Here is a 23,195-nt window from a genome sequence, read left to right as displayed (position 1 = left end):
CAGCGGCCGTGGCGTGTCGCCGCGGGAGCCGGGCGGCGGGCGGGCGGCGGGGGCGGCACCGCGCAGGCAAGCCCGCGGCTCCGCCCCGCGCCCCCCCGCCCCCCTTCACGGCCGGCAGGGCCGCCCCCTCCGCGCCGCGCGCGGCTCAGACGGAGCAGCCGCCTCTGCAATGTCAGCAGCCGCAGCGGCGGCGACGCGAGCGGCAGCGGCTGGGGCCCCGCGGTAGCCGCCAGAGCGGCACGGCCCGGCGGGCGCGCACCGCGCGAGCCCGCGGCCACCTCGCTGCCTCCGGGGCGCTGCGGGCGGTTCTGCGCGCCCCGGCGCTGCGCTGGGACTCGAGGCCAGCCCGGCTGCGGCCGCGCACAAAGGACCGCGGACACCGGGCTCCGGGGGCTGCGCCCAGGGACCGGCCGGGAGACGGCCAGCCGCCCCGCGCCCGCCGCACGCCCGCCCTCGCCCGGCGGCCGGAGCCCGAGCCGGAGCGGGCCCCGTCATATGACAGCGGCGACACCGCGGCCGGCGAGCGCGCGTGCTGCCCACTCGGCTGCGCCACGGCCGCCGGCGCCGGGGGTGGCCCGCGCCGCGCCCCGCTGAGTGCTCGGCCGTCGCCGCCGCCGCCCCGCGTCCCCCGCGCCCCGGCTCTCGGGCACCGGGGGCAGGAGCTGAGGGGAGTCCCCCGCCGGCGCCGAGCCTAAAATGGCCACGCTGCTCCGCAAAATCGGGCTCATCCGCCTGCACAACCGGGACACCGAGGACCCCAAGCACCACCACAACCACCGCGGCGGCGGCGGCCAGCAGAGCGCGTCGCTGCGCGGCAAGGGCGGCGCCAAGAGCGGCGGCCACAAGCAGCAGCAGCCGCAGCAGCAGCAGCACCCCCCCGGGGGCGCGGGCGACGCGAGCCCCGGGCCCGGCAAGGGCAAGGGCAAGCGCGCGGCGGAGCTGGCCCCGCGCGACAAGCCGCCGCAGCCGGCCGCGGGGGCGGCGGGGGCGGCGGGCGCCGGGGGCCCCCGGGAGCGGGCGGCGGGCGCCAGGGCGGGGCCGGGCCCGGCGGCGGCGGCGGCGGCGGCGGTGGCTGCGGGCGGCAGCCTGGTCCCCGCGGCGCGCCAGCAGCACTGCACGCAGGTGCGCAGCCGGCGGCTCATGAAGGAGCTGCAGGACATCGCGCGCCTCAGCGACCGCTTCATCTCCGTGGAGCTGGTGGACGAGAGCCTCTTCGACTGGAACGTGAAGCTGCACCAGGTGGACAAGGACTCGGTGCTGTGGCAGGACATGAAGGAGACCAACACCGAGTTCATCCTGCTCAACCTCACCTTCCCCGACAACTTCCCCTTCTCGCCGCCCTTCATGCGGGTGCTCAGCCCGCGCCTGGAGAACGGCTACGTGCTGGACGGCGGCGCCATCTGCATGGAGCTGCTCACGCCGCGCGGCTGGTCCAGCGCCTACACCGTGGAGGCCGTCATGCGCCAGTTCGCCGCCAGCCTGGTCAAGGGCCAGGTAAGGCGCGCGGGCGCGCGGGGAGGGCAGGGGCGCGGGGCGCCGCGCGGCCGCGGCCGGAACCCGGGACCCGCCTCCGACGGGGCGACGGGCGCCGGGTGCCTCGGGCCCGCGCCCTGGAGCGCGGTCCTCCTGCCCCTACGGTCCCACCGGGTCCCGGGTCTCCGCTGCTCCTCGCCCGCGCTCCCTGCCTCGGCGACCGTGAGCTCACTGTCCGGCTTTTCCCCGGACCCTCCGCGGCCTTCCTCCCCTGTTCCTCCCGCGCCTGACCCCTCCCCGTGTTCCCTCGCGCCCCATCCCTCCACCATCTGTCCTTTATGGCTTTCTCCACTCCCCATTCACACCTCTCTCGCCCCCTTTGCCCTCCACCATATCCTCTAATTTCGCGCCCCCTCTCTCCCTTTCTTCCTTCCCAGCCCCCTTCCTCTCCCTCTCTGTTCCCGTCTCCCATCCCCCCTCCCCCTCTGCCTCTTCTCCCCACTTCGGAACCCCACCATCCCTTGAGGGTGGAACTTTGCATGTACTCAGGATCTGAATGCCCAAGCGAGTTTATCACTCACCCCCTCCCCGCGCCTGCACACACACACACACACACACACGAAGGCCTTCTCCCCAACATCTCAGGTGGGTGCTGTGCAGGTGGGGTGCTCTGTGGAGGCCTGGCCCTCTGCCTGCGGAATCTGCTCCCTTCCTCTCCTGGCTCATTCTGAGCGGCATCTAGGGCAAAGGTGAAAACTGTGCTCTTGAGAAATTTCACTGGGAGAAGCCGAGGTGAGGAGGTGTGGTTTGCATGGTTCCTTAAGTGACAAGGCCAGACTCTCAAGGAAACGCTTGGCATCTGCCCCCTTCCAGAACCATCACCTCTGGTCTTTCTCAGATCTGTTTCTTCCCTGGGTTTCCTCATGGCTCCAGGAGTTAAATCCTTTATCAGGGCTTAAGATTTCTAACTAAGTGGTGAGATCTGGCTGGGGAGTGGGGGAGCTGGATGCCAGAGTCTTCTGTGCCTGATGGCAGCTTTACCGGAAAGAAATCCAGGGAACCCGAGACCAAAGAATGAATGGGTCTTCCGAAATGTGTTCCCACCTGGCTGCAGACAGGGGCATGACGGTTTTGTCTTTCCACACTTGTGTGCCCTCGATCATGCTCGCGTTGCTTATATTTTCTCAAAATCAATAGCAAACAGTTAATAAAATCATACTTTCATATGGGCAACTGTAGATTTATGGAGAATCATTGTTTTATGTAGCAGACCCTGAATGACCTCTCGATTGGATCATTCTGCAGCCAGCATATCAGAAGCCATCAGTCCCGTCACCTGCCTCTGTCCCTTTTACTGCAGGGTCTTTCACACCGATCAAATCATGCTGGTTCTGCCAAGTTCACTGCAGGTGGAACCCCTGGGATTCCACTCAAAGAGCATCCTAACTGCAGTGCAGGGTGCCCAGGAACTATCCTGCCAGTCCACCTTTTCTGGGATTTACGTTCCACTTGTTTCTTGAGTTAGGAAAAGGATGGATATGACAGCCCTGGAAAGACATCTTTAACTGAGAGCGAGCTTTAATGCTTTATCGTGAGAACGTTTGTTCTGAATTCTTTCCATTCAGTGCAGGATCTGATGTAAGGTGCCTGAAATTTAATACGAGCCACAGGAATGGGGGGGGTCACTTTATTTTTGAACAGAATTTATACAAATGATGGGGAAGAATATTCTGAACAAAATGTCTTTGTTATCTGTTTCTTAAATCACTGCTGAACAGAATTCTCTGGAACAGTCTCTTACCTTCTTTCATCCTCCACAGTGGGATGACTTTGGGGACCAGGGAAAGAGGAATTTCGTTTTGCCTTATGGAGCCACAGAATCATGACATTTTAGGTTAGGAAGAGATCCTAGAGGTCCCTTGGGTCACAGCCTGCATTTTGAAAGATGTAGGAAAGTGAAGATTCCAAATGGGAAATGAGGAAGTTTCTCAAAAAGAGATACATCTTTGTAAATTACACGGTTTCCCTGTTTAAATTAGTGCTATGCGTGTCTGTGCACTTCTCTTAGAATAAGCAGGTCTCGGGTCGGTAGTCCTCTCCCACACAACTGACATTGAGAGTCTTGCACGCCATTCGCAAGTTATAGACTTCAGTGTTGAAAATAATTACCTATATTTTTATTTATTATTTTCACAATCTCACTTAATTGAACTCAGGGCCCTCCACCAGACATGTTGTATTATCAGCTGTTCTCAGTTCTAGTCTGTAAAAGATCTAACTGAAGGCAGGAACGCAGCAACTTATGAAAGCACCAGCTCAATTTGTTTGCATTTTCTGCGCTGACTTCAACCCCCCGAAGATGCTGGTGTGGGACACACATAACCTCTTCAGAATGCAGTGTGAGAATAAGAGAAATGTAGTCATGACGCTTCAAGGCTCTGTGCTCAAAAGGATTCTAAGAGTGTTTCAGGGACCTGAGCGGTTCCTTTTACGAAGTCCCTGCCTGCAGACTGCGCGTGCACATTCTGTAGTTACCAAATGATTTCCGTAGTTAAAGGTAATAGGCTTTGGGAAAGGAATCAAAGTACCTGATTAGGTATTCAAAGAGAACCGGGACTGCTACCAAACCAATAATTAGTTTAAGAGAAAGAGTCATTCTCCTGTGGCTCAGTTCCTCCATCTGTTGGCTTTTCTTTTTTAGGATTCGTTTCTCTGAAGCGACAAAGTTAAAGGCTTGTTTTCCTCTTGCATAACTGCTCAGCTTGACTCTCTGAATTGAGGATATACTAAGTTTGTTTTGCTTCTATGCCTTCAGAGAAATCGTCAAATACTTTTAAAGGTTCCATTGGTAATATTGACAAAAGATTTGCTTAGCAGTTTTGTGCACAAAATAAAAATTTTGGGTTATCATGTGATGTGCTAAGTTCAGTCATTTCAAAGACCTTCCCCTGCCCGTTTGGCTGTGCTGCTGTATGGATTGTGGTTGTTTTAAATGAAATTCCATTCGTTGCTTGTATGACGTATTCTATGTGCAGAAAGTGGCGCACCTGCCTTGCCTATTACTGTCTATTACTAGTTCTTCTTTTGACTAAATGGAGACATTTTAGGTAATTCTTTTGGTTTTCTGCAATTGAGTGAACAATTCCCATACTTTTAAAATGAACTGGTGAAAATGCTAAAACTTTAGACCATTATTTACATCCTTTATCGTTTACCAAACCAAAAGAAGAAGTTCTATAGCTCTAGGGGAGGATTTCCGACATTTGGAAGCTGTAAAATGTTGGTCTGGAAAGTCAGGTCAGTTGCAGGGTGAGCCCAGGGCACCTAGTAGGCAGCCCCACGTGTGGACTCCATTTGCAGAGATTTCTGAGAACAGGGTCCGGAAGCCTGGGTTCAGGAGCATCGACGTTGGAGGGGCCCAGCCCCTAGGAGGTGCGGGAGAGTTCACTGGCAAATACACCGGGTTCAGAGCCTGGGATCATGGAATGACTGCACAGGGACCCTCTACTTGCGGTTGTTCAAGCAGACCCCGAACGCCGTTCGAAGGGGCTCTAACTCAGAGCTCTGTTTTTGCATCACTGTACCTCCTGAGTGTCCCCTTTTCAATTAGTTAGACGTTGCCAGGGCAGCGAACCAGATGGCACTTGAAAGACTGCTCCTCACTCCGCCTCTGCTTTCTCAGAGCCAAGCACACGACGCAGGCCAGCGTGCAGACGCTCTGCTGCTAGCGGCGCCCCACTCCGAGCCCAGTCCCCCGCCAGCTAAGCGAGCCCTGAGGCTGCTTCGCCTTACTCGGTGCTCGTCTCTCGATGCTCTCCGAACAGGTGAGGGAACTGTAGCTCCATGGTCAGGTGAAATCGATCCGTCTCGTTCTAATTGTAGCAGTGAGTGGCAAGGCTCTGGAACCTGAGCCACCGTCGTGAAGCCAGCCAGGCAGGGCAGGGTCAACCCAGGGGGACCACCTCAGCCGCTGGCTGTGCCCGGGCAGTGCAGTGGTCCGCTCACTGTGACCCGCGTGAGAACCGTGCGTGTCTGCAGAGCGCTGATACCCAGCCCGGGCGTCCGCACAACGGTGAGGGCAGCGGACCTGAAGCATCTCAGATCTTAGCTTTTGAGCTCCAGACTGGTCAGCGGTTCCAGGACTGTCTGTTTGCCTCCCGGAGCCAGTCTCTGGGATCTCTGAATAAAGGACGCTGGCAGGCTCAGAATGTGCTAGAAAAGGAACGGGCTCTGCATGTCAGCCGTTTGATGATACGCTGCGTCTCCTGAGCTCGGCCTTAGGACTTAAAACGCTCGGCATCATGCGCGCCTCTGAGAACTGTGCTCACACACACGTGTGCACACACAACTGCCGCCTTCTTCAGAACTTCTTCCACAGGTCGAGGCCTAGGAACAGCGTTTTACTTCCAACTGTAACATCTCCAGGTCTCATCAGACAAGGTGATGAAGGTCACCAGCCCTCTGGGTCCCAAAGTGTGTTGGCTTCCAAGCTGTTACACCTGACACACGTTTTGAAGCCGTGTGTGAGACCTCTAGGGCTGCTGGGGGTGCTTAAATAGCAGAAATGCGCCGTCTCACGGTTCTGGAAGGCAGACGTCGGAGATCAGGTGTCAGCAAGGTGGCCCCCGGTGAGGCCGTGTGGGAGAATCTGTCCCCAGGCGGCGCTCGGTGGCTGAGAGAAGGCTGTCTTCTTCCCATAGCTTCACGGGCTGGTCCATCCGTGAGTGTCTGCGTCCTCATTTCATGAGTACACCCGTCGTATTGGATTAGGGCCTACCCTAACGATGTCAGCTTAACATGACTACCTCTGTAGAGACCCTGCCTCCCAATATCATCACGTTCCGAGGCGCGGGGGACGAGGGCTTCCGATGCAGGGATTGTGGGGGGTCACAGTGCAGCCCAGAACAAGCCCAAACAGGAATTCTGTAACTAATTCAACCTCGTGTCTCTAGAGGCTTTTGCTGGTTCGCAAAGCGATGTGAGCGCAGGACCACACTGAGGGAGGGGCCCGGAGGACCAGCTTGGAACGGAGTTGGCGGCGCCTGGGGAGGGGAGCGGTTTGGGGGCAGGTGGGGCGTCAACACTGATAACCTGGCTGGGAGAGCGGAGGGTAAAGCCATGGGTTCACGGAGAACGCCCTGGCGGGGGGATCTTGTGAGTCACTCTGTCATCTTGTCCTGTACCAAGTGTAGGTGACAGAGATAATTGTTGGCCCAGGATGACTCTGCAGCCTGAACTGTTTGAAGAAAAAACAGCTTGTTCTGATGTCAAGTAGGACGGGCAGGAGGACACCGGCAGGCCTCGGTATCCTAAAAATAGTCCCATGCCAAGCTGGCGGGCTCCCACAGCTCGCTCCCTGGCGAGTGCTCACGGCCCGCGGCTGACGGCACCGTTAATAATAGTAGCGACTTACTTTCCCCTGAGTCGTGGACTTCGAGAATCTGAATTTTGCGAGACGAGAATGTCAATGTGTTTCTGTTTATTTTTCTGATTTAGATGAAGGGATGTGAGAGGTTTGTTTTTCTTATTAAGGGCCAGCATAGTTTGGGGGACTTCTGTTAGTGGAAAATGCCAATAACTAACAATAATTCAAAGTTTGCTTTAAAGCATGAGGCCTATAGCCAAGAGTTCTGCCCGTTTTCTTCCCTAGGAACAGGTGGGTATGAATCCACGGTTAGAAGTAAGGTAGTGCCATTTGGGGGACAGCTCAGGAACCAGCAAAATAGCTTTCGTGTGTGTTTTGTTTTATTTTGTTCTGTTTTAAAGCAGCTACTAATAGTGGGTTCTTGGGGCCACATTTCAGACCTGGGGAAGTGAGATCTTTGCTGGGTTGATAAGGCAATGGGGAGAGACAGGGCAGGGGCAGCAGGTGTAAGTCCTTCCCTCCCTGCCAGTGGTCCTCAGCCCCGAGTCAGTCAGACGCCCTGGGAGGGCCGAAATCGTTCCAGTGCCTGGCCTGACCCTCATGAAGTCAGACTTCCTGGGTTTAGGATCAGGCCTAGGTAGAGACTTGGAAAAACTCCTGTGTGAGTCTAACATGCGGCGGGGATAGAACAAGCCGCCGTGGACCAGGACATGTCCCCTTTCCACGTCCATCTCCCCACCAGCAGCCACAATAGGACCTTCAGGTGGCGAGGATGTGATCGGCCTCTCACCTTCCCTCCTCCTGCCTTGGCGGACTCACTGTCCTGGGTGAACCCCGGCGGAGCCCCCTAGAAGCCCTATTTTCATAGACAAACCATCACAAAACCAAGTCCTTCCTCCCTGGACCGAGGGGGAGCGTGGCCTCAGAAGGACGTGTGCCCCAGAGAGGTCAGTGACCCTGAGACACAGCGGGGAGGGCTCAGGAGCTCAGCCTACCCGGAGATAACTGGCAGAACTCACCGGTTCCCGCGGTGCAGGTATTGAGTGCCTACTGACTACTCTGCACTAGACATTTACCGGACACACGGGGGCACCTAAGACTCACATGGGGTGCCAGCCGCAGAGAAGTAACCAGCGGGGACGACGAGAAACCCATTCATGTTTGTCTTCGGCATCCCAGGCCGCTCGCAGTCAGACCTGGCGTGGACAGTGCCCGTTCGTGGAGTGTCCGTGGGCCTGACCACTGGCAGTGGCTCCTGTGTGCCCTGGGGACTTGGGAGGCGTGTGGTCCTGGGGTTAGCAGGGTGTTCAGACCTGCGTAATGTTTGCAGAGGGAGGGATCTCCTTACAGGTGGTGGGACCCCAGCCTTCAGGGCTGGCCTGTGTTTCTGAATGTTACTGCATTGCCAGGAAATGGGAAGATCAGGCATCCCCAAAACACACAAAGGAGTCGCTGTAATGGCACAAACGTTTCCGGTAACCTCCAGGCTTTCCCACCTGCTGAGTCAGCAAGCTACAGCAAGGGTGAGATGTTCGCTAATTCTGCCTCATCACACGTCACTCATTCCTTTGTTCGTTCGTTCCTTCCTTCCTTCGGCACCCATTTACCAAGGGTCTGGCATGCCGTGGCCCCCGCAGCCACGCTGCCCGTGGCATCCCCGTGACATCCTTTTGCCATCCCGAGTGTCCTCCCCGGCCCTCCTCCCGGCTGGCTTCTTGCCCGGCCACTTGGGTGAGGCCGGGGCAGTGAGTGCTATAGGAGGACCCAGGACCCCAGATCGAGAACGCAGAGGAGGAGGAAGCCAATTTGGGAACCACCAGGTGGCAAAGGATTGGAAGTAGAGGGCAGGCCATGGCTGTGGGAGCTGAGGGAAGTCCCCCGATGTGCCCCGTCCCCACGCGGCCGGCCCGGCATGGCCAGGGAGCAGGATGAATGAAGACTCTTCCTCTTGTGGTTTCCCCCCTGCCTTCTCTTCTCCACCCGCCCTCCTGCCTCGTTAGAAGCTTGTCATCTCCTGCTTGGACTCGGGCAGTGGCCCGTCCAGTTTCTCTGTCTCCTTCCACCGTCCCTGCTGCCGTCTTCCTAACTCCTCCAAGACATAGACATGGCCCTTTCACACCCTGTATCATGACCCTTATGGAAAACCCCTGAAGCCCCCGAGTGCTACCCACGCACAACGGCCCTCCCCCACCCGCCGTGGCCCCCGTGGAGGTCTGTCCTCCTCCAGCCCCGCCCAGCCCTTTCTGTCCTTGCTCAGTTCACAAGCCAGCCCCCCTCCCTAACATTCACGCGGTGAGGCCCAGCCATCCTTGAAGCCCCATGTCCTCTACAAAAGACCTCTTCTGAACGACCTCGCATTTTCCAGAAGACACGCCTGCCCTTATCCTGCTAGACGTCATTGACCTACACCAACTATATTGCCCCCCGCCCAATCGCACAATGCCCCACACACTGTGTGCGCCAAGTGAATTGTTGGTCGTGCAACTTGCTGATCTGAGCAGACACCCCATTCCCTTCACTTTGTCCCTGGTGGCAATAGAAGACTGCCTCTGGGGCAGGTACTGAATGCAGACGGGCTGCATGCAAAATGTTTTATGTTGGCCGTTGGAGTCAGTCCTTGCAGTCGCCTGTGAGTCGAGTGCTGTTGTTATTCCCAGTTCACAGAGGAGAAAACAGGCTCACTGAGGTTGAATCTGGGCCCCAGGCAGATGGCTTAGTGAAAAGCAAAGTTCAGTCCTCATCAGGCCGTCCAGAGCTCGGGCCACCATGTTTCCATGAGCTGTTGAGTTGGCAAGGGGGAAGCCACCCAGCAGAGGAGCCTTCGGCTTGCTCCTCGTAGGTCCCCATGCTCCCCATGCTCCTTAGAGACGCCTTTGCTGTGATGCTTTGCTAGGTTTTGATCCACAAGGAGAGGGATAACATACCCACTGAACCTACTGAATTATCCATGGGTTAAATAAGCTCATTGTACACATTGTGTGAACCAAAAGGATGTTTTACATCTTTCAGAACCATAAGAGAAAGATAATTATTGTTGCTTTATTTCTTGTCTCCACGAAAGGGAGAGGCATTTTAAATTTTCTGAAAAACTCAAGAAAGAAATGCTTTTTGAATAGAATGGTTACAGTGGTGAACCTTCTCAGACTGAGAAATTACTATTGTGAAAATCATTTCTGTAAGATAAATACTAATTCTCCATCACAATATTTGGCAGGCAGTCCGGAGATTTTTTTTTTTTTTAATTAAAAGTTCTTTGATGAGAGAAGTGAGGAAACACTATTTTAGAATGGATTGGGCTACACTTTGAGTTGAAATGTACCCAACTCACTTGGGAATCAGAGGAAGAATTTAGAGAAAAATATGAAGGCAGTGCTTTCTGGCTTTTTTATCTTGAAAAGCAGACATTTCCAAAAATCAGAATATGGAGTTACAGAATTGACTCTATATTGGTTCTGATAAAAAGCAGCCATTCTTATTTTATAAATTTGGGCATGTTGTGCACTTAATTATTAAAACAATCATTTTTCCCTTGCTGACACATATGAGTTAGCGTGAATTCTGAGTGTCAGGCTGGATGCCCAGTTTTGCTTCCCAGGAGACACCAGTCAGAAATTGGATGTAAGGGTACAAAATAAATGTTAATTGCTGCAAGGATTAATCTGTGTTGAGGTCTTTCAGGATAATGACATACCCTACTTCCCTCTGCTTCCCAGCCAGGGAAAAGTAGAAATAACATGGAGGAGACTTGGAATTGAATTTATTACAAGCTTAAATTCATCGTAACTAGTTGAATATTATAAGCCTTTAAGATGTAACTTTCGAAAGTCATCTAAGTACTAAAATCATATTGCTTTCATCTCCTTCTGTGGACGGGGGCTGTTTCTCAGGGAGGCTGGCCCTTCAGCAGCTCGCTCACACGCAGAGAGCACTCCCCCCGGGGCTGGGAGCCCCCAAAGTCCCACCTGGGGAGAGCAGAGCGCACTGGGTTAGGGTCCTGGGGAAGTGCCCTCCGCCAGCCCGAAACCAGCACAGAGGAGCCCCCCAGAATGGACCCAGCGGCCTCACCCCTCCCAGAATGGCTGGTTTCTTCTTTGATCAGTCGTATACAACGTATACTGTGAAACTTCAACGTCTCAGCTCACGGGAGACCGTTTCTCTCAAGGTAGGATCCAGCCATGAAGTTCTATGAAGCTTAAAGAAAATCATCATAAATAAAACGGATCTAATAAAAAGTGAGTTTGAAGTCTGCTGGATGGAATTAGGGTGATTTTTTTAAAGTAATTTTCTTGAAAGGGGGATCCTGGCCTCGGTGTTCTCATGGTCAGGAGAGATAAAGGTCATCGTTTGTTGTTCCCCCACACGCTTCAGAGAGGATCTGGAGAGCTCAGAACCCCTGCTTGCCACCTGGAGGACTGCGTGCCCCCTCGGCATCCGGGGAAGCCCGTGGACCCCTCCTCGGAATAATTTCATTTTAAATGCACAGAATAAAATTCACAGAATTTCAAAGGAAATCAATGATGTTGAAACTCATGTATCACATTTTTAAAAGTGTTGGACTAAAATAGGGAATTAAGAAGTACATCTTTATTAACGTACTAAGTGTTGAGATCCGAAGACGCGTCTGAGAGCTCCTCCAGTTGGACATAGTAATGGCCTTTCAAGTTGTCTGCACCAACGAGAATGTGATTTCTTTTTAAATCTGTTTTTCTGTTGGTGACAAAGTCAAGGCATCGTTCACAAGGCTGTGGTTTGTTACCTTCAGTCATAATTCAGCGGAGTGCTGGCTTGTAGTTAGGAGGTAGTGAAAACAAAGTCATTTTTTCCATCCAAGTTTACGTGGCCCCAGGTTAAGAACTCCAGAGAGCAAGTGGCTCTCAGTGTCCGCGGTTGTCTTGGGAAAGCTCTGAAAGGTTATACAGCTTCCGGCCAGCACCCTGGGATTGGGGTTGAAGGGTCCAGCATATACGCCATTTCCACCATCACCCTGCTGGGTGGACTGGGGATAAAGCCTTGGACAGCAAGCCAGCATAGGGCTCCCACCATCCCTCCTCTCCAGCCTGCTTTGCTGCTGGGCAGCTAGCCACCTCCTCAAGCCTCAGGCATCTCAGCTGCAGACGAGACGTGTAACCCCATTTCCCAGGTTAATCGTGATGCCCCAAGGACGTGATGTATGCAAGCGTCACGGGGAGGAGACGATCAGCAGCCGGTCCTTTCTCAGAAGGAGAATATGTAGTGAAATGAACACACAAGAGACATTTATCGAAGACCCAGAACTCGACTCACATTCGAATCCCTTACACGCAGGGATCTGCTTTCGTAACTGTTAGCATTTGCGGGCAAACTCGACATCCGGTTGGCTCAAACTGTTTCACGCTCGCCCGCGATCTTACAAACAATCACAAAAATCTCAGGACAGCCTGCCACTGCTGTCCACTGCGGGCTCTTGTCCTGGCGTCTGCTGGTTTCCATCCTCGAGTCATCGTGCTCCGCCAGGAGCCGATTCCCGATCATAACTGTGACCGTGTGTGGTCCCACCACACATCCGAGGGCTGCCGTTCGCCTCTTTGACTTTGCTCTCTTAAGAATCCTATGTGTCTGCAGTGTCTTTGAATTAGCTTAATTTTCTTGGCTGTTGCTAAGTCACAAAGTTACACATGAGAACGTTATTTAATCCCTTTCTTTCCCCGTATCTCAGTGCACACCACGTTTTTGTTAGCCGTTAAAATATTGAGATGCTATCTTCATTATGGAACATGATAGCCGCTGGAACACTTGGGTTACCATTTTGTTTCAAGAGGAAGACCTGGCCCAGAAGTGAAATTTGAAATTGTGTAAAATGCTCCGGACGCCAGCAGTGGCCGCAGGTCAGCCGGATCGCGTCTGATCAGTGCACAGAGAAATTCACTCTGGTCAGGCTTCCTTTGCCTTTCTGAAACACCTTCAGGAATGGCCTTTCCCTTAGTGGAATTCGAGGGAAATCTGCTTGAAGTGTTCAGCCCACAGGATCTGCATTTGCTCAGAAACATCCGGGAGCAGATATGTGACATTGTGACGGTCGGAGGCAAATCAGCCGCAAACACTGGTGTCTGCCTCACCATCTTGTTGCTCAGTTAGGGCCCTGAGTGTTGGCCCCCAAACCAGGGTAATCTTCCTGCCTTGGATGGGAGAGCATCCAGATGTCACCAGCATCCTTGCGACCCCTCGGACTCCGGAGCGTAGGAGAGGGGAAGGCGCATAGCGCACGGGTCCCCCAGGATCTATGCCCTGTTTCTGTTGTGCTCTTGATGGTTTTCCCGTAGTTGAGCCACACTGAAATCTGAAACCCAACCTCTGAGGTCCTTAGGGGAGTGAGTGTTCTCCGCCCTGGGTTTCTCAGCTGCCGCCCACATCGGTCTAAGAGGGGGTGTTCTCTTGCACGTGACTGTAGTATGGACGTCGATGGATGGGCTTCGGCGAGTGTGAGCCATCTTCAGCACCACAGCTAGCAGAGACGGTTCTACCCTGGCTCAGACCGATTTGTCACATTTCTATAGATTTCTTTTTCTCTCCCATTATCACCTCTTTTGGTTGAGATCATGTCAGTGGCCCAATCCTAAGAAAACTAGGAAAGGACCTCAGTCTGCACTTGGTGCTGACCACACACCCCTGTGTCTTGGTGGCTTTCTGGTCTCCTGATCAGAGAAGCCACAGAACTCCCCCGACTCTGCTGGAAGGTCGAGCCCAGCAGGCTGTGTGCCCGTGTTACTCAGCATTTGAGGGTTTTGCCCTTGACAGGGCCGTAAGCTGCATGAGGGCAGGAGATATATTTATCCTCTAAGCCCTGTGGGAAAAGGGACAGAGGGCACCACTTCGAAACTGGGTCTCGCTCAGCACCCAGCCAGGAAAGACAGTCACACTTGGGTGTGGGAAGAGGTGTATCAAGGATGCAGACATCCCTAAGAGGCAGGAGTGCAGGGGGAAGTTGTGAGGGTTCTGCCAGCAGGTGCTGGCCGGGGGGCAGTGTCTGGCGTGGGCCTGCAGGAGCAACAGACCCCCGTCCCAGAGTGTTGTGGGCACTCGGCTCTCCCATATCCAGAGCATTTCCGCGGGCATGGCTTTCTGGAGGTCCAAGACAAGGACGGATTCAGCATGAGGAAGATGACAGGTGGGCAGGCAGGAGGGGCCAGGCAAGGGCCTGTTTTCTTGAGCTCTCGCTGGTAACGTGCTTGAACCCGACCACCACTTCTCAAGCAAGAACTGGGGACTTAGAATTCCAAGGTGCATCTTCTCCCCTCTCTGCGGAGGAACTTGGTCTCATTCCCATGGCACTGTTAAGTGGGAGCTGTCAGAGGCCCAAGTCCGAGAGACCTCTCATTCGCGAGAAGGTGGTCCTCCATGAAGGTCTGGGCAGGAGCAGCTGGCCACGGGCCCCAGGAATAAAGCGCCACCTTCACCCCGCGCCAGGACAGAAGGGGCCTCACCCGAAATCCCCGCGGGGCCGCCCCCACAGGTTCATGCAAGCTTCCACTCTGTGCTGTGGAATTCAGTTGCCCCAGAGGGTTCGGGAAATGGGAAGATCTCTGCAGGACTGAAAGGCTGCTGACATTTCCAGCTCCTAACTCTACCGGGGAGGGCTATTATGTTAGAGTGTGTTTGGCCTCACGAAGACGGGGGCAGTGACGCTCACTGGTCTGCGGGGTCAGGCAGGGTTTGAGAGAAAGACAAGGAGGGAGACCTTCTGCAGTCGTCTTTCCTCTCAGAAGCATGACTCTCTCTGTCACCCATTTATTGGCCGGTGCACGTCGTCCCATCCTTCGCATGTGGTCTTGTCTGCGCGGCCCCAGTGAGTCCCGCCACCACGTCCCCACCCGCTTGTTCTTCGTCTCCTGCCAGTCGCCTTGATTTCACTACTTTCTGCCCTTCTTCAGATCCAGTAATCACAACATTTATGGGCAGGTCGCATTATAGAAAATATTTCAGAATATTCTAGAAGGTATTGCTCAGGTTGGATAAACGAAACCTTTAAAAATCTATTCCTTGCGAACCTTACACATGCACCGTATGTTAAACGTCTCCGCGGCAACCTGAGGGAAGCCCGGACAAGAATGCGGCTTGGGAACGTCTCACACGGCGACCTGAAGAAAGCCTGGGCAAGAATGCGGCTTGGGAACGTCTGAAGAGATGGGAAAGGACCCCTGGATGAAGAGGAGGGTGGTGTTTGCCGGGCAGGGTGTCTGGGGCAGGACACCCTTCCGTGTCTCCACCAGAGTTGGTTGCCTGGTGGTGTGACCACGACCCCCTCCCACACTCCATGGGCTTCAGGGCCCAGTCGAGCCACAAGAGACCAGGAGCTGAGCTTTGAGCCAAAGAGTTCCCAAAGCCCGAGCTTAAGCTTAGCATTTGTGCTGACTTTAAACGGAAGTTTTTTTCCAGAATATTCTAAGGGGGGTGTGTGTGTATAATTTGTAGAATCACATCATGAAACAGGGCTGGGAAGCGTAAGCGAAGCGAGAACACTCACCTGTAAATGAAGATTTCACTGATGTTGATTTGCTGTGATAACATTGGCATTTCTTTACCATTTGCATATAATTCTGCAAGAGGTTTAAAATCTTGCACCAGAGAAAATTCCTAAATCCCAAGGTCAGAGCGGTGAGTCGTTATCCCATCCATGGCAAAGAAAAGAGAATAGCCCCCGTCCGTTGGGGTCTTCCAGCACACGTGCGTTCTGTCTGCCTGTCTGTCTGCCTGCACGGCCGCCGTCGTCAGAAGCAGCTGATGGCACGTAACGCCTGCGTCCTTGCTCAGACTCTGTCCACACGGTTGTACTGGAATTCCAGACAAGGAGAAATAGTGGCAATACCGAGATTATGGCTAAAGAAAAGTGAATATTTTAAGTTCATAACAGAAAACCAGGAAATCGGCAACATGGAACTTAGCAAATTGCTGTCCCAGGACCCAGTGCTCTCAGCCTTGACCTCCACCGCCCTGAAAGAGGAGAGATGCTGCGGAACCTGAGTGGGGCGGGGTGGGGGGCGTCCCGCCCTCCCCCTGCCAGCAGCATTCTGGAGGGCGCCCTGAGGTGCTTCTCCGAGCCCCCCCGCACTGCTCCCCCAGGCCCTAGGCCCCAGCAGCTCCAACTCCGGGTGCACAGGGAGGCCACCGCTGGAGGACAGGGTCCAGCTCCCATCCTGCTTGGGCATCAGCGGGGGAGCCCAAGACCCGTTCTCCCCAGCAGCTCCCCTTGTACCGCGTGACGCCCGCTCAGACTTTCCAAGTTAACCCCCACCGGGCCTCAGTGAAAATGGAAATTTGACTCATCATTTCCCCAGCTTCAGACTCTGATTTTCCTCCTGTGCAGACAAGTGTCTAACGCCATCCCTGAACTGCTCACCATCCCACTCACTACCCGCTGTTGCCCTCTGCCGTTCAGGCCCTGGGGCAGCCTCCCCTCTGCTGCCCCATCCTCCCCTCTGCCTCCCCCATCCTCCCCTCTGCCTCCCCCATCCACCCCTCTGCCTCCCCCATCCTCCCCTCTACTCCCCCATCCTCCCCTCTGCCTCCCCCATCCTCCCCTCACTCCCCCATCCTCTCCCGGGCTCCTGGTCCCTGGGCAGCAGGGAGGCAGGAAAGTGGCGAGCACTCTGAAGAGGGACTGAGATGAGGGAGACCCAGCTCTGTGTCCCAGCAGTGGGTCTGCCTTCCCTTCAGCTCCACACTTCCTCCTCCCCCTCTGGAACAGAGTCCACGGGGCACGCATGGGAGGGCTCAGTGAGCTGCCCCGAGGAGGAATCTGGCTTCCCCCTTAGCACCCCGAGGCCAAGTGTCCTGTTGGAATCCCAGCATCCACCAGGCCCATCCCGGCCTCACAGCCTCCCTGCTGCCTCTGCCCGGGCTCCAGCTGAGCGCTCCCGCCCCTGCGCAAACCCCAGAGCCTTCTGCGCCCTGCCTGCTGGCCACTTGCGTCCTCCAGCAAGCCCCGGAGTGTCTCCCAGCCTGCAGAACGGGATGCCCCCCCAGGGGAGTACGTCCCCCTGTGGGGAGCACTACACAGAGCCCAGGGAGACGGCCCAGCCCTGCAGCTGGTGGTTCCTCTACAGCAACCGTAGAGAAACTGAGGTCATGGCCTTCAGGTACTGCAGGATCGTGACTCATCAGAGGAGGGTTACTGGTGGTGAGCGGCTGTAATTGCAGTGTTGGGAAAGTGGACATTTTTAGCAACGAAATGATACTCGACCCAAAGACGTTCGCTCGTTGACACCAAGTACCAAAAAACCCTGCCCCCAGCACCGTGTGCGTCCCACGTGGCCTGAGTTTTCTCTTCATCTCTCAGCACCGAGTTTACTGGTCATGGTGTTTCCAGAAACGAGAGTTGGCTTTCGAGTTTTTGTTTTGAATCACGTGCCCTTGAAATGTTTTCATGCTGCTCTCCAGAAAACACCGGAGGCAGACGCCTGGCGGAGGGCAGGGTCCGGGCTGGGGAGAGAGTGAGGGACGATGCTCCCCAGCCTGGCCCGTCTGTCCTGTTGCCGCGGCTGTTCCTTTCCTCCAGCAGTTTCAGCGTGAAGGTGGGATTTGAAGAACTTGTCCGCAAATGTCTGTTCCTTCATTTCTTCCTGACCTCGTCCTGACCAGAGGCTTCCGTGCCACTGGGTACATTCATTCATTCATTCATTCTGTCCCTCTCTCTGCCTCCCTCCTTCCCGCCACCTCTCTCTCTCCCTGTTTCCCAGGGCCCAGCCTCCTCTCCTGTACTCGGTCTCTGTCCCTTTCTCTTTCTCCCTTCCCCCTCCGCTCCCTCCTTCCTGCTTCCCCTGTGCCCCTCCCTCCCTGTCTCCCCCTCCTCTTTCTCCTTCCTTTTCTCTCCTTCCTTCCCTCTCACCCTCTGCATTCCCTCTCTCCTCTCCCCCTCCCTTCCTCCCTGTCCCTCCCTCCCTCTCTGTCCCTTTCTCCTCCCTCCCTCCCTCCCTTCAGCTATGACCTTTCTGGTTGGAGCCTGTATTAGCCTGTATGATTATTGAAGGCCACTGGAGTCACAAGGTACCACAGACAGGTGGCTTAAACAACAGACATTTATTTTCACACAAATCTGGAGGCTGGAAGTCGGAGGTGGAGGTGTGGGCAAGTTTAGTTCCCCCTGACACCTCTCTCCTTGACTGCCTATGCCCTCTTCTCCCCTTGTCCTCAACTGCGCGTCCCTCTTTGCAGGTCTTTGTCCTGATCTCCTCTAAAAGGACACCTGTCAGATTGGCCTGGGACCCCTGCCCACCATGGCTTCCTTTTACCTTAATCACCTCTGGGAAGATTCTGTCTCCAAATGCAGTTAGATTCCCAGCCCCAGAGGGTTAGGACACCAACATATAAATGTTGAGGACACAACTGAACCCAAGACAGAGGCTTTCTTTCAAAGCACGGGGGAGTGCCCACCAGAGCTGTGAGCTTGGAGGCTCACCTCCCTGGTTGCCAGGGGCCCCGGTACTGAGGCCACTCTGCCTCGGGATCTCCCGTGTGACAACTGGGCTCCGCTGGGCTCCTGTGACCGCACATTCCTTGTCATGAGCTCCAGCTTTTCCAGAGCGCTTTAATTCTCTGGACTTTCCCAGAATGTCCTCCCTTTCTACTTTTTCCTGATAATCGTGATTGCCTTTATTATTTTTTTTTTAACCTAAGCAGGCTCCACGCCCAGCATGGAACCCAACACAGGGCTTGAACTCATGACCCGGAGATCAAGATCCGAGCTGAGATCAAGCGTCGGTCACTTCACTGACTGCACCACCAGCAGCCCCTTCCTTGTCTTTCTTTTTCCAGACTTTCCTTCTCCTTCCCACCTGTAGGGCTTCTTCTCCCTGTGCTTTTATGGGGGGAAGGGACCCCATCCATCATCTGGGGCACTCCCCAAGCCCCCATTCCTGCGGCCTCCTTTGACTGTTCCTCAGTCCCCGTAGTCACCGCACCCCTGCTCCTGTGTGTCCCATGTTCTCGCCTCTCTCACTGTCTCAACAAGCCTGTCATCGCTGGACGGTCCCCTGTCCTGTGGCTCCTCTCTGGCTCGTGTCTCTGTGTTCCACTTAACCCCAGGGTCTGTGTCTGCCTCAGGGAAGCCTGGTCTGCTCCGTCCTGGGGGCAGGTGGCCGGGAGAGGGGCCTCCCCAGCACACATGTCCGTCTGGGACTGCAGTGAAGGAGGATGTTGGGCAAGTAAGAGGGTGTGGAGCGGGGCAGGGTGTGCAGGTAATTCAGAAGGACCGGAAGGTCGATGGTTATTTCAAACACCAGCGAGAGTCGGGGATCCAGGAATTCCACAGTAGTGGACAGCGGAAGGTCAGACGTAGAGAGATGTTTTAAGCCAATTGGTTTTTCTGGTGAAACCTCCACGTGGCTGCATTTTTTAATCAAAACTTGCTTTTATCATTTCAGAGGTCCCCATCCAACCCCAACCTAGGATGCTTTCTGAAAACCCTCAATCCCATTTTTACAGTAATTTTACTCATTCAAATTCCAGTTGCATCAGAAAATGATTCTTAGTTGTTACTTTCATCGATTGGCTGGTTTCGGTGACCACCGTCTCCAACGCAGAGGTTTGGGGCTGGCACTTTGCTCATTGCATGCTTCCCTACTTTATTCAAGCTGAAATATGCCCAAATCTCTCCACCGGCCTGCTGCCGAGACCCCCAGACAGGCAGGAATCCCCCTCCCGGAGGACGAACCGGCAGAGCTAACAGAACTGATATGCAGAGACATGGGTCCCTCCCCCAGCTTCCTTGGCCTGCTGTGGACCTACAACCCACCCTTAACACCCCTCCTGGCTTGTCTTCCCAGAGCTTTGGACTCCGGAGCAAGCGGACTGGCTCCATCCCAGCACTGAGGGAGGGCAACAGCGTGGTCAGAGCCTTCCCTGCTGCTCCTCAGTCCCGAGCACCTGATTTCCTTGTCCAGACTCACATCTGGCACAAGACACTCGGCGTCACCCCCACGCCCGGCCGTGGGTCCCATGAGCAGAGAGCTTTTCCACAAATGTCGCAAACATCGGAGAACCCAGCAAAATATCAAAAGCCTGGGTCCCTAGTGTATATAATCCAAGGTTCTCATAAAATACACAGGCCGATTCAAGTGTGTCGTCTCTTATTCCAACAGTATACACTTAGATGTTCACACCTGAATTTCAGGGTGACACCCTGACTTTCACAATATCCTGATGAAAATGGTCTGTAGGCTTTGTTTCTCCCACCACACGCATTTCACCGAACAAAGCGATTAAGTGAAAAAGAAACTGATTTTCTCTGTTTCTGTTGACTTTGATCTGCCTTCTCGGTGATCATGGTTTCTTAGGGAAGTGGACGGCCCCAGTGCAGTCCAGTTTCCCAGCTTTACTGACCTGGGTCAGCTGCCCTCCTGCAATGGACGTGAAAACAAGAGACGTCGTAGGTAGAGAGGCCAGGCCCCGCGTGGGTCAGTGGCCGTCAGGGGCCATGAGCGCCGGTGACAAGCCACCAGCTGTCCCGGGCGGGGGCTGAGTTGCAGGCCGGTTGCTGTGTCCCAGCTTCGAGCCCAGTTACCCGAAGGTCCTTCTGAGAAGGGGGATGGGCTTGAGACAGGATGACACCTGGATGGGCCCCTTGGAACATGGGCCCTTCCCTGAGGGCTTTCTGGAAACAGGCCTTCTCCATCTCCACATGCTCCCCTCGACTCAGGGCCAGCGATGAGCTGCGTCTGGAATATTATAGCCTCCACCATCATCATCACCATCCTCACCATCATCATCGTCTTCATCATGGTTTGGGATGCTTGCTGTGAGTCACTCCCAGTTCCATGAAGGGGTCAGAAGCACAGACTGAGGGATAGCGCACAACGTTTTATGTCCGTTCTAGCTTCTGGAGGTCTTCGGAGTTTTTCTGATTATAGACGTGGCTACGTTACAAAACGCGCACAGTACCAGAAGTTACAAAGTAGGGACGGAAAGCTCTGCGATTCTGTCAGCCAGAAGTAAGCCTGAGGACGGTCATCGACCCCATTTCCTCATCCGCTCTCTGGGGAGGACCCCGGCCGCCCTCCGGCTAGTGTTATCGCAGAACGGCTGCAGCCGCCTCCTTGCCCGGCCTTCCTCGGAACACACGTGCAGACTTTCCTGGGAGCGGTGCCCGGGCGCGACTCGGTGGCATCAGGCCTGTGCGTGCTGACCTTCTCGAGGGATGGCCAGCATCTTCCAGAATGGCTTCCCTGGCCAGTCCATGCTTTTCCTCAGAAAGCCTCGGTATTACCTTCCATCCTGAGTCTTGCCCTTGACTGTGAACAAGTGGTATGTTATCTCTGTTCTAAAGTTCTCTAATCTCCGGTCGGTTCGGACACTAAACCCCTTTCTTATCAGCTGTTCTCGTTCTTTTCTCTGAATGGCCTGTTCATATTTTCTCCCCAGTTTTCTTTGGGTTTTCTGGTTATCTGGCTTTTTCTTCGAATTCTCTGTTTGCCAGATAGAGGTTCTTGTTTGGGTTTTACATGTTGTAAGTATTTCCTTCCAACATATGCATTTTCTCTCTGTTGTTCTGTCTCATCTTTTATTGAAAACAAAACAAAAACAAAAACCCTCTGCTTCTGAGGTTGCTCCTTTCTCCATCTTTTCATGGTAAAAGCTGTACGCGAAGACCACTACATCACAAGACTTGCCCTTCTGTTTTCTTCCACTGGCTTTGTAAACTTGCCTCTGCACCTAAATTTAACCCATTGTCTTCCCGCAGGCTGTGAGGCGGAGTCCCACTTCCTTCCCCTATGTGTAGTGAGCATGGTTCCTCGGAGCGTGGCTCCTCAGCCTTGTCTTCTGGCCCACCGGGCCCTTTTCCACTGCCTTTTATTTTATTGATTTTATTGTATTCTTTTGCCATTTTTATCCTGTGACAAGTCCCCATGTAAATGTGACTCCTTTAACTGAATGCTCCTGGACAAAGACTGTCCTGCCCTTAGGAACAGCCTCCCGGTCTAACATCAAGTAGACAAGACCTCTTCTTTGCTCCTCTTTGCCTTTTGTGACTCACCAAAGTCCCATGTAAGTTTTTCTCAATGACGGGTTTTGCATGTAGTGGTGATTTACTTGCTGCCACCGAGCACCCCCTGAAGTCCAGCAGGACCCAATGAACACATACTTTCTGCGCGTGGTCTGCCGTGGCTCGGTGCCCCCTTTCCATCTTGTGGCTTCTCCACCTGGAGCACGTGGCCCCGGAGCTCACAGCGACAGGGCGTGAGAACGGGCCAGCGCCTCCACGCCCCACGGCCCCGACCCAGAAGGACGTGCATCACTTCCGCATTCGCCCACTGGCCAGCACTGGCCACACGCTGGGCTCTCACTGGCGGGCGCTGGGAAGCACATGACACTTTGTAAAGCATTAACCTGCCCTCCACGTCCCGTTCATCAAAAACGGCCACATGTCTCAGACTCAGCAAGTTCTGTCCTTTAGATACGTGCAGCTTCCTGTATGTCAGTCATACCTCAGTAGGTGGTTTAAAAAAATAGCGAAGCCTTGAGGATTTTCGGTGTAGACAGCTGTACCATAGACCAGCAACGAGGTGGGCAAAGTGCTCCATCCCGGTGCCACTAAAAACTCTCGATGTCGTGACAAGCAGACAGACAAAACCAGAGCAACACCGTTGTTTTGCCAGTTCGAATATGAAGGCAGAAGAAGTTTGATTTTTGTGTCTTTGGGTCTTAACACAAGCCAACATAAGTATGCGATAACAAAGCCGGGAAGATTGGTTGGAGAAACTGTCCTTCCGCCATTTGAGACATCACTGCAGAACTGCCTGGGCCACCTGCCTGGGCGTCTCGAGGAACAGGTGTTTGGGTGATTTGCTCCCAACTCCCCTGGCATCTCGTTAGCCTGCCCCCGACCGGCCCCCACAGACGTTTTGACGGCAAACACAACCACATTGAGGGAGATGTTTTCAGTAAACAGGAGAGACTGACTTTGAAATTCCAGCTTGCTGAACATGTTCACTTATTAATGACACTCACTGGAAAGCTGGGCTGGACGTTGATTGCGGGCAGAAGTTTCCAGCCTGCTAGCGCCAGTGGACACGGGGTCCTAACGGGCACCGCCCACCGCCACCGTCTGTGGGGGGCACCTGTCCAGCGTGGAGCACTGGTTCTTAGGCTCTTCAGAACGACGAGGGCAGGCCGGGAGCGGCGTGGTGGGAACGGGGCAGTCCGTGTGAGGCTGGGAGGCCCGGAGAGGCTGCGATATCCGGGCTTACACAGAGCTATTGACAATTCTTAGAGCCAAAGGGATGCTGGTGTGTCTGGGCGACTGTCTGATCACAGTTTGTAGAATGCTCCATTTCCCAGAATTTTGCATCGTGGGGTTCCAGCCTCTTCCAGACCCAGGCTGGGGGTG

The 23,195-nt window shown here is 54.5% G+C and overlaps 1 protein-coding gene across 1 annotated transcript in view; it reads left to right on the top strand.

The window, feature by feature from the left end:
• The first annotated feature begins 246 nt into the window (after positions 1-246).
• Positions 247-23,195, top strand: part of UBE2QL1 (ubiquitin conjugating enzyme E2 Q family like 1) — a 36,861-nt gene continuing 13,912 nt past the window's right edge. The window contains exon 1 of the mRNA XM_046001214.1: positions 247-1,494. Coding sequence (XP_045857170.1) covers positions 697-1,494 — 798 coding nt within the window. The 5' untranslated portion in view covers positions 247-696. The remainder of the gene's footprint in view (positions 1,495-23,195) is intronic.

Source organism: Meles meles, chromosome 3, assembly GCF_922984935.1.
Source record: "Meles meles chromosome 3, mMelMel3.1 paternal haplotype, whole genome shotgun sequence".
NCBI lineage: Eukaryota > Metazoa > Chordata > Mammalia > Carnivora > Mustelidae > Meles > Meles meles.
This window is presented reverse-complemented; position numbering and strand designations above follow the sequence as displayed.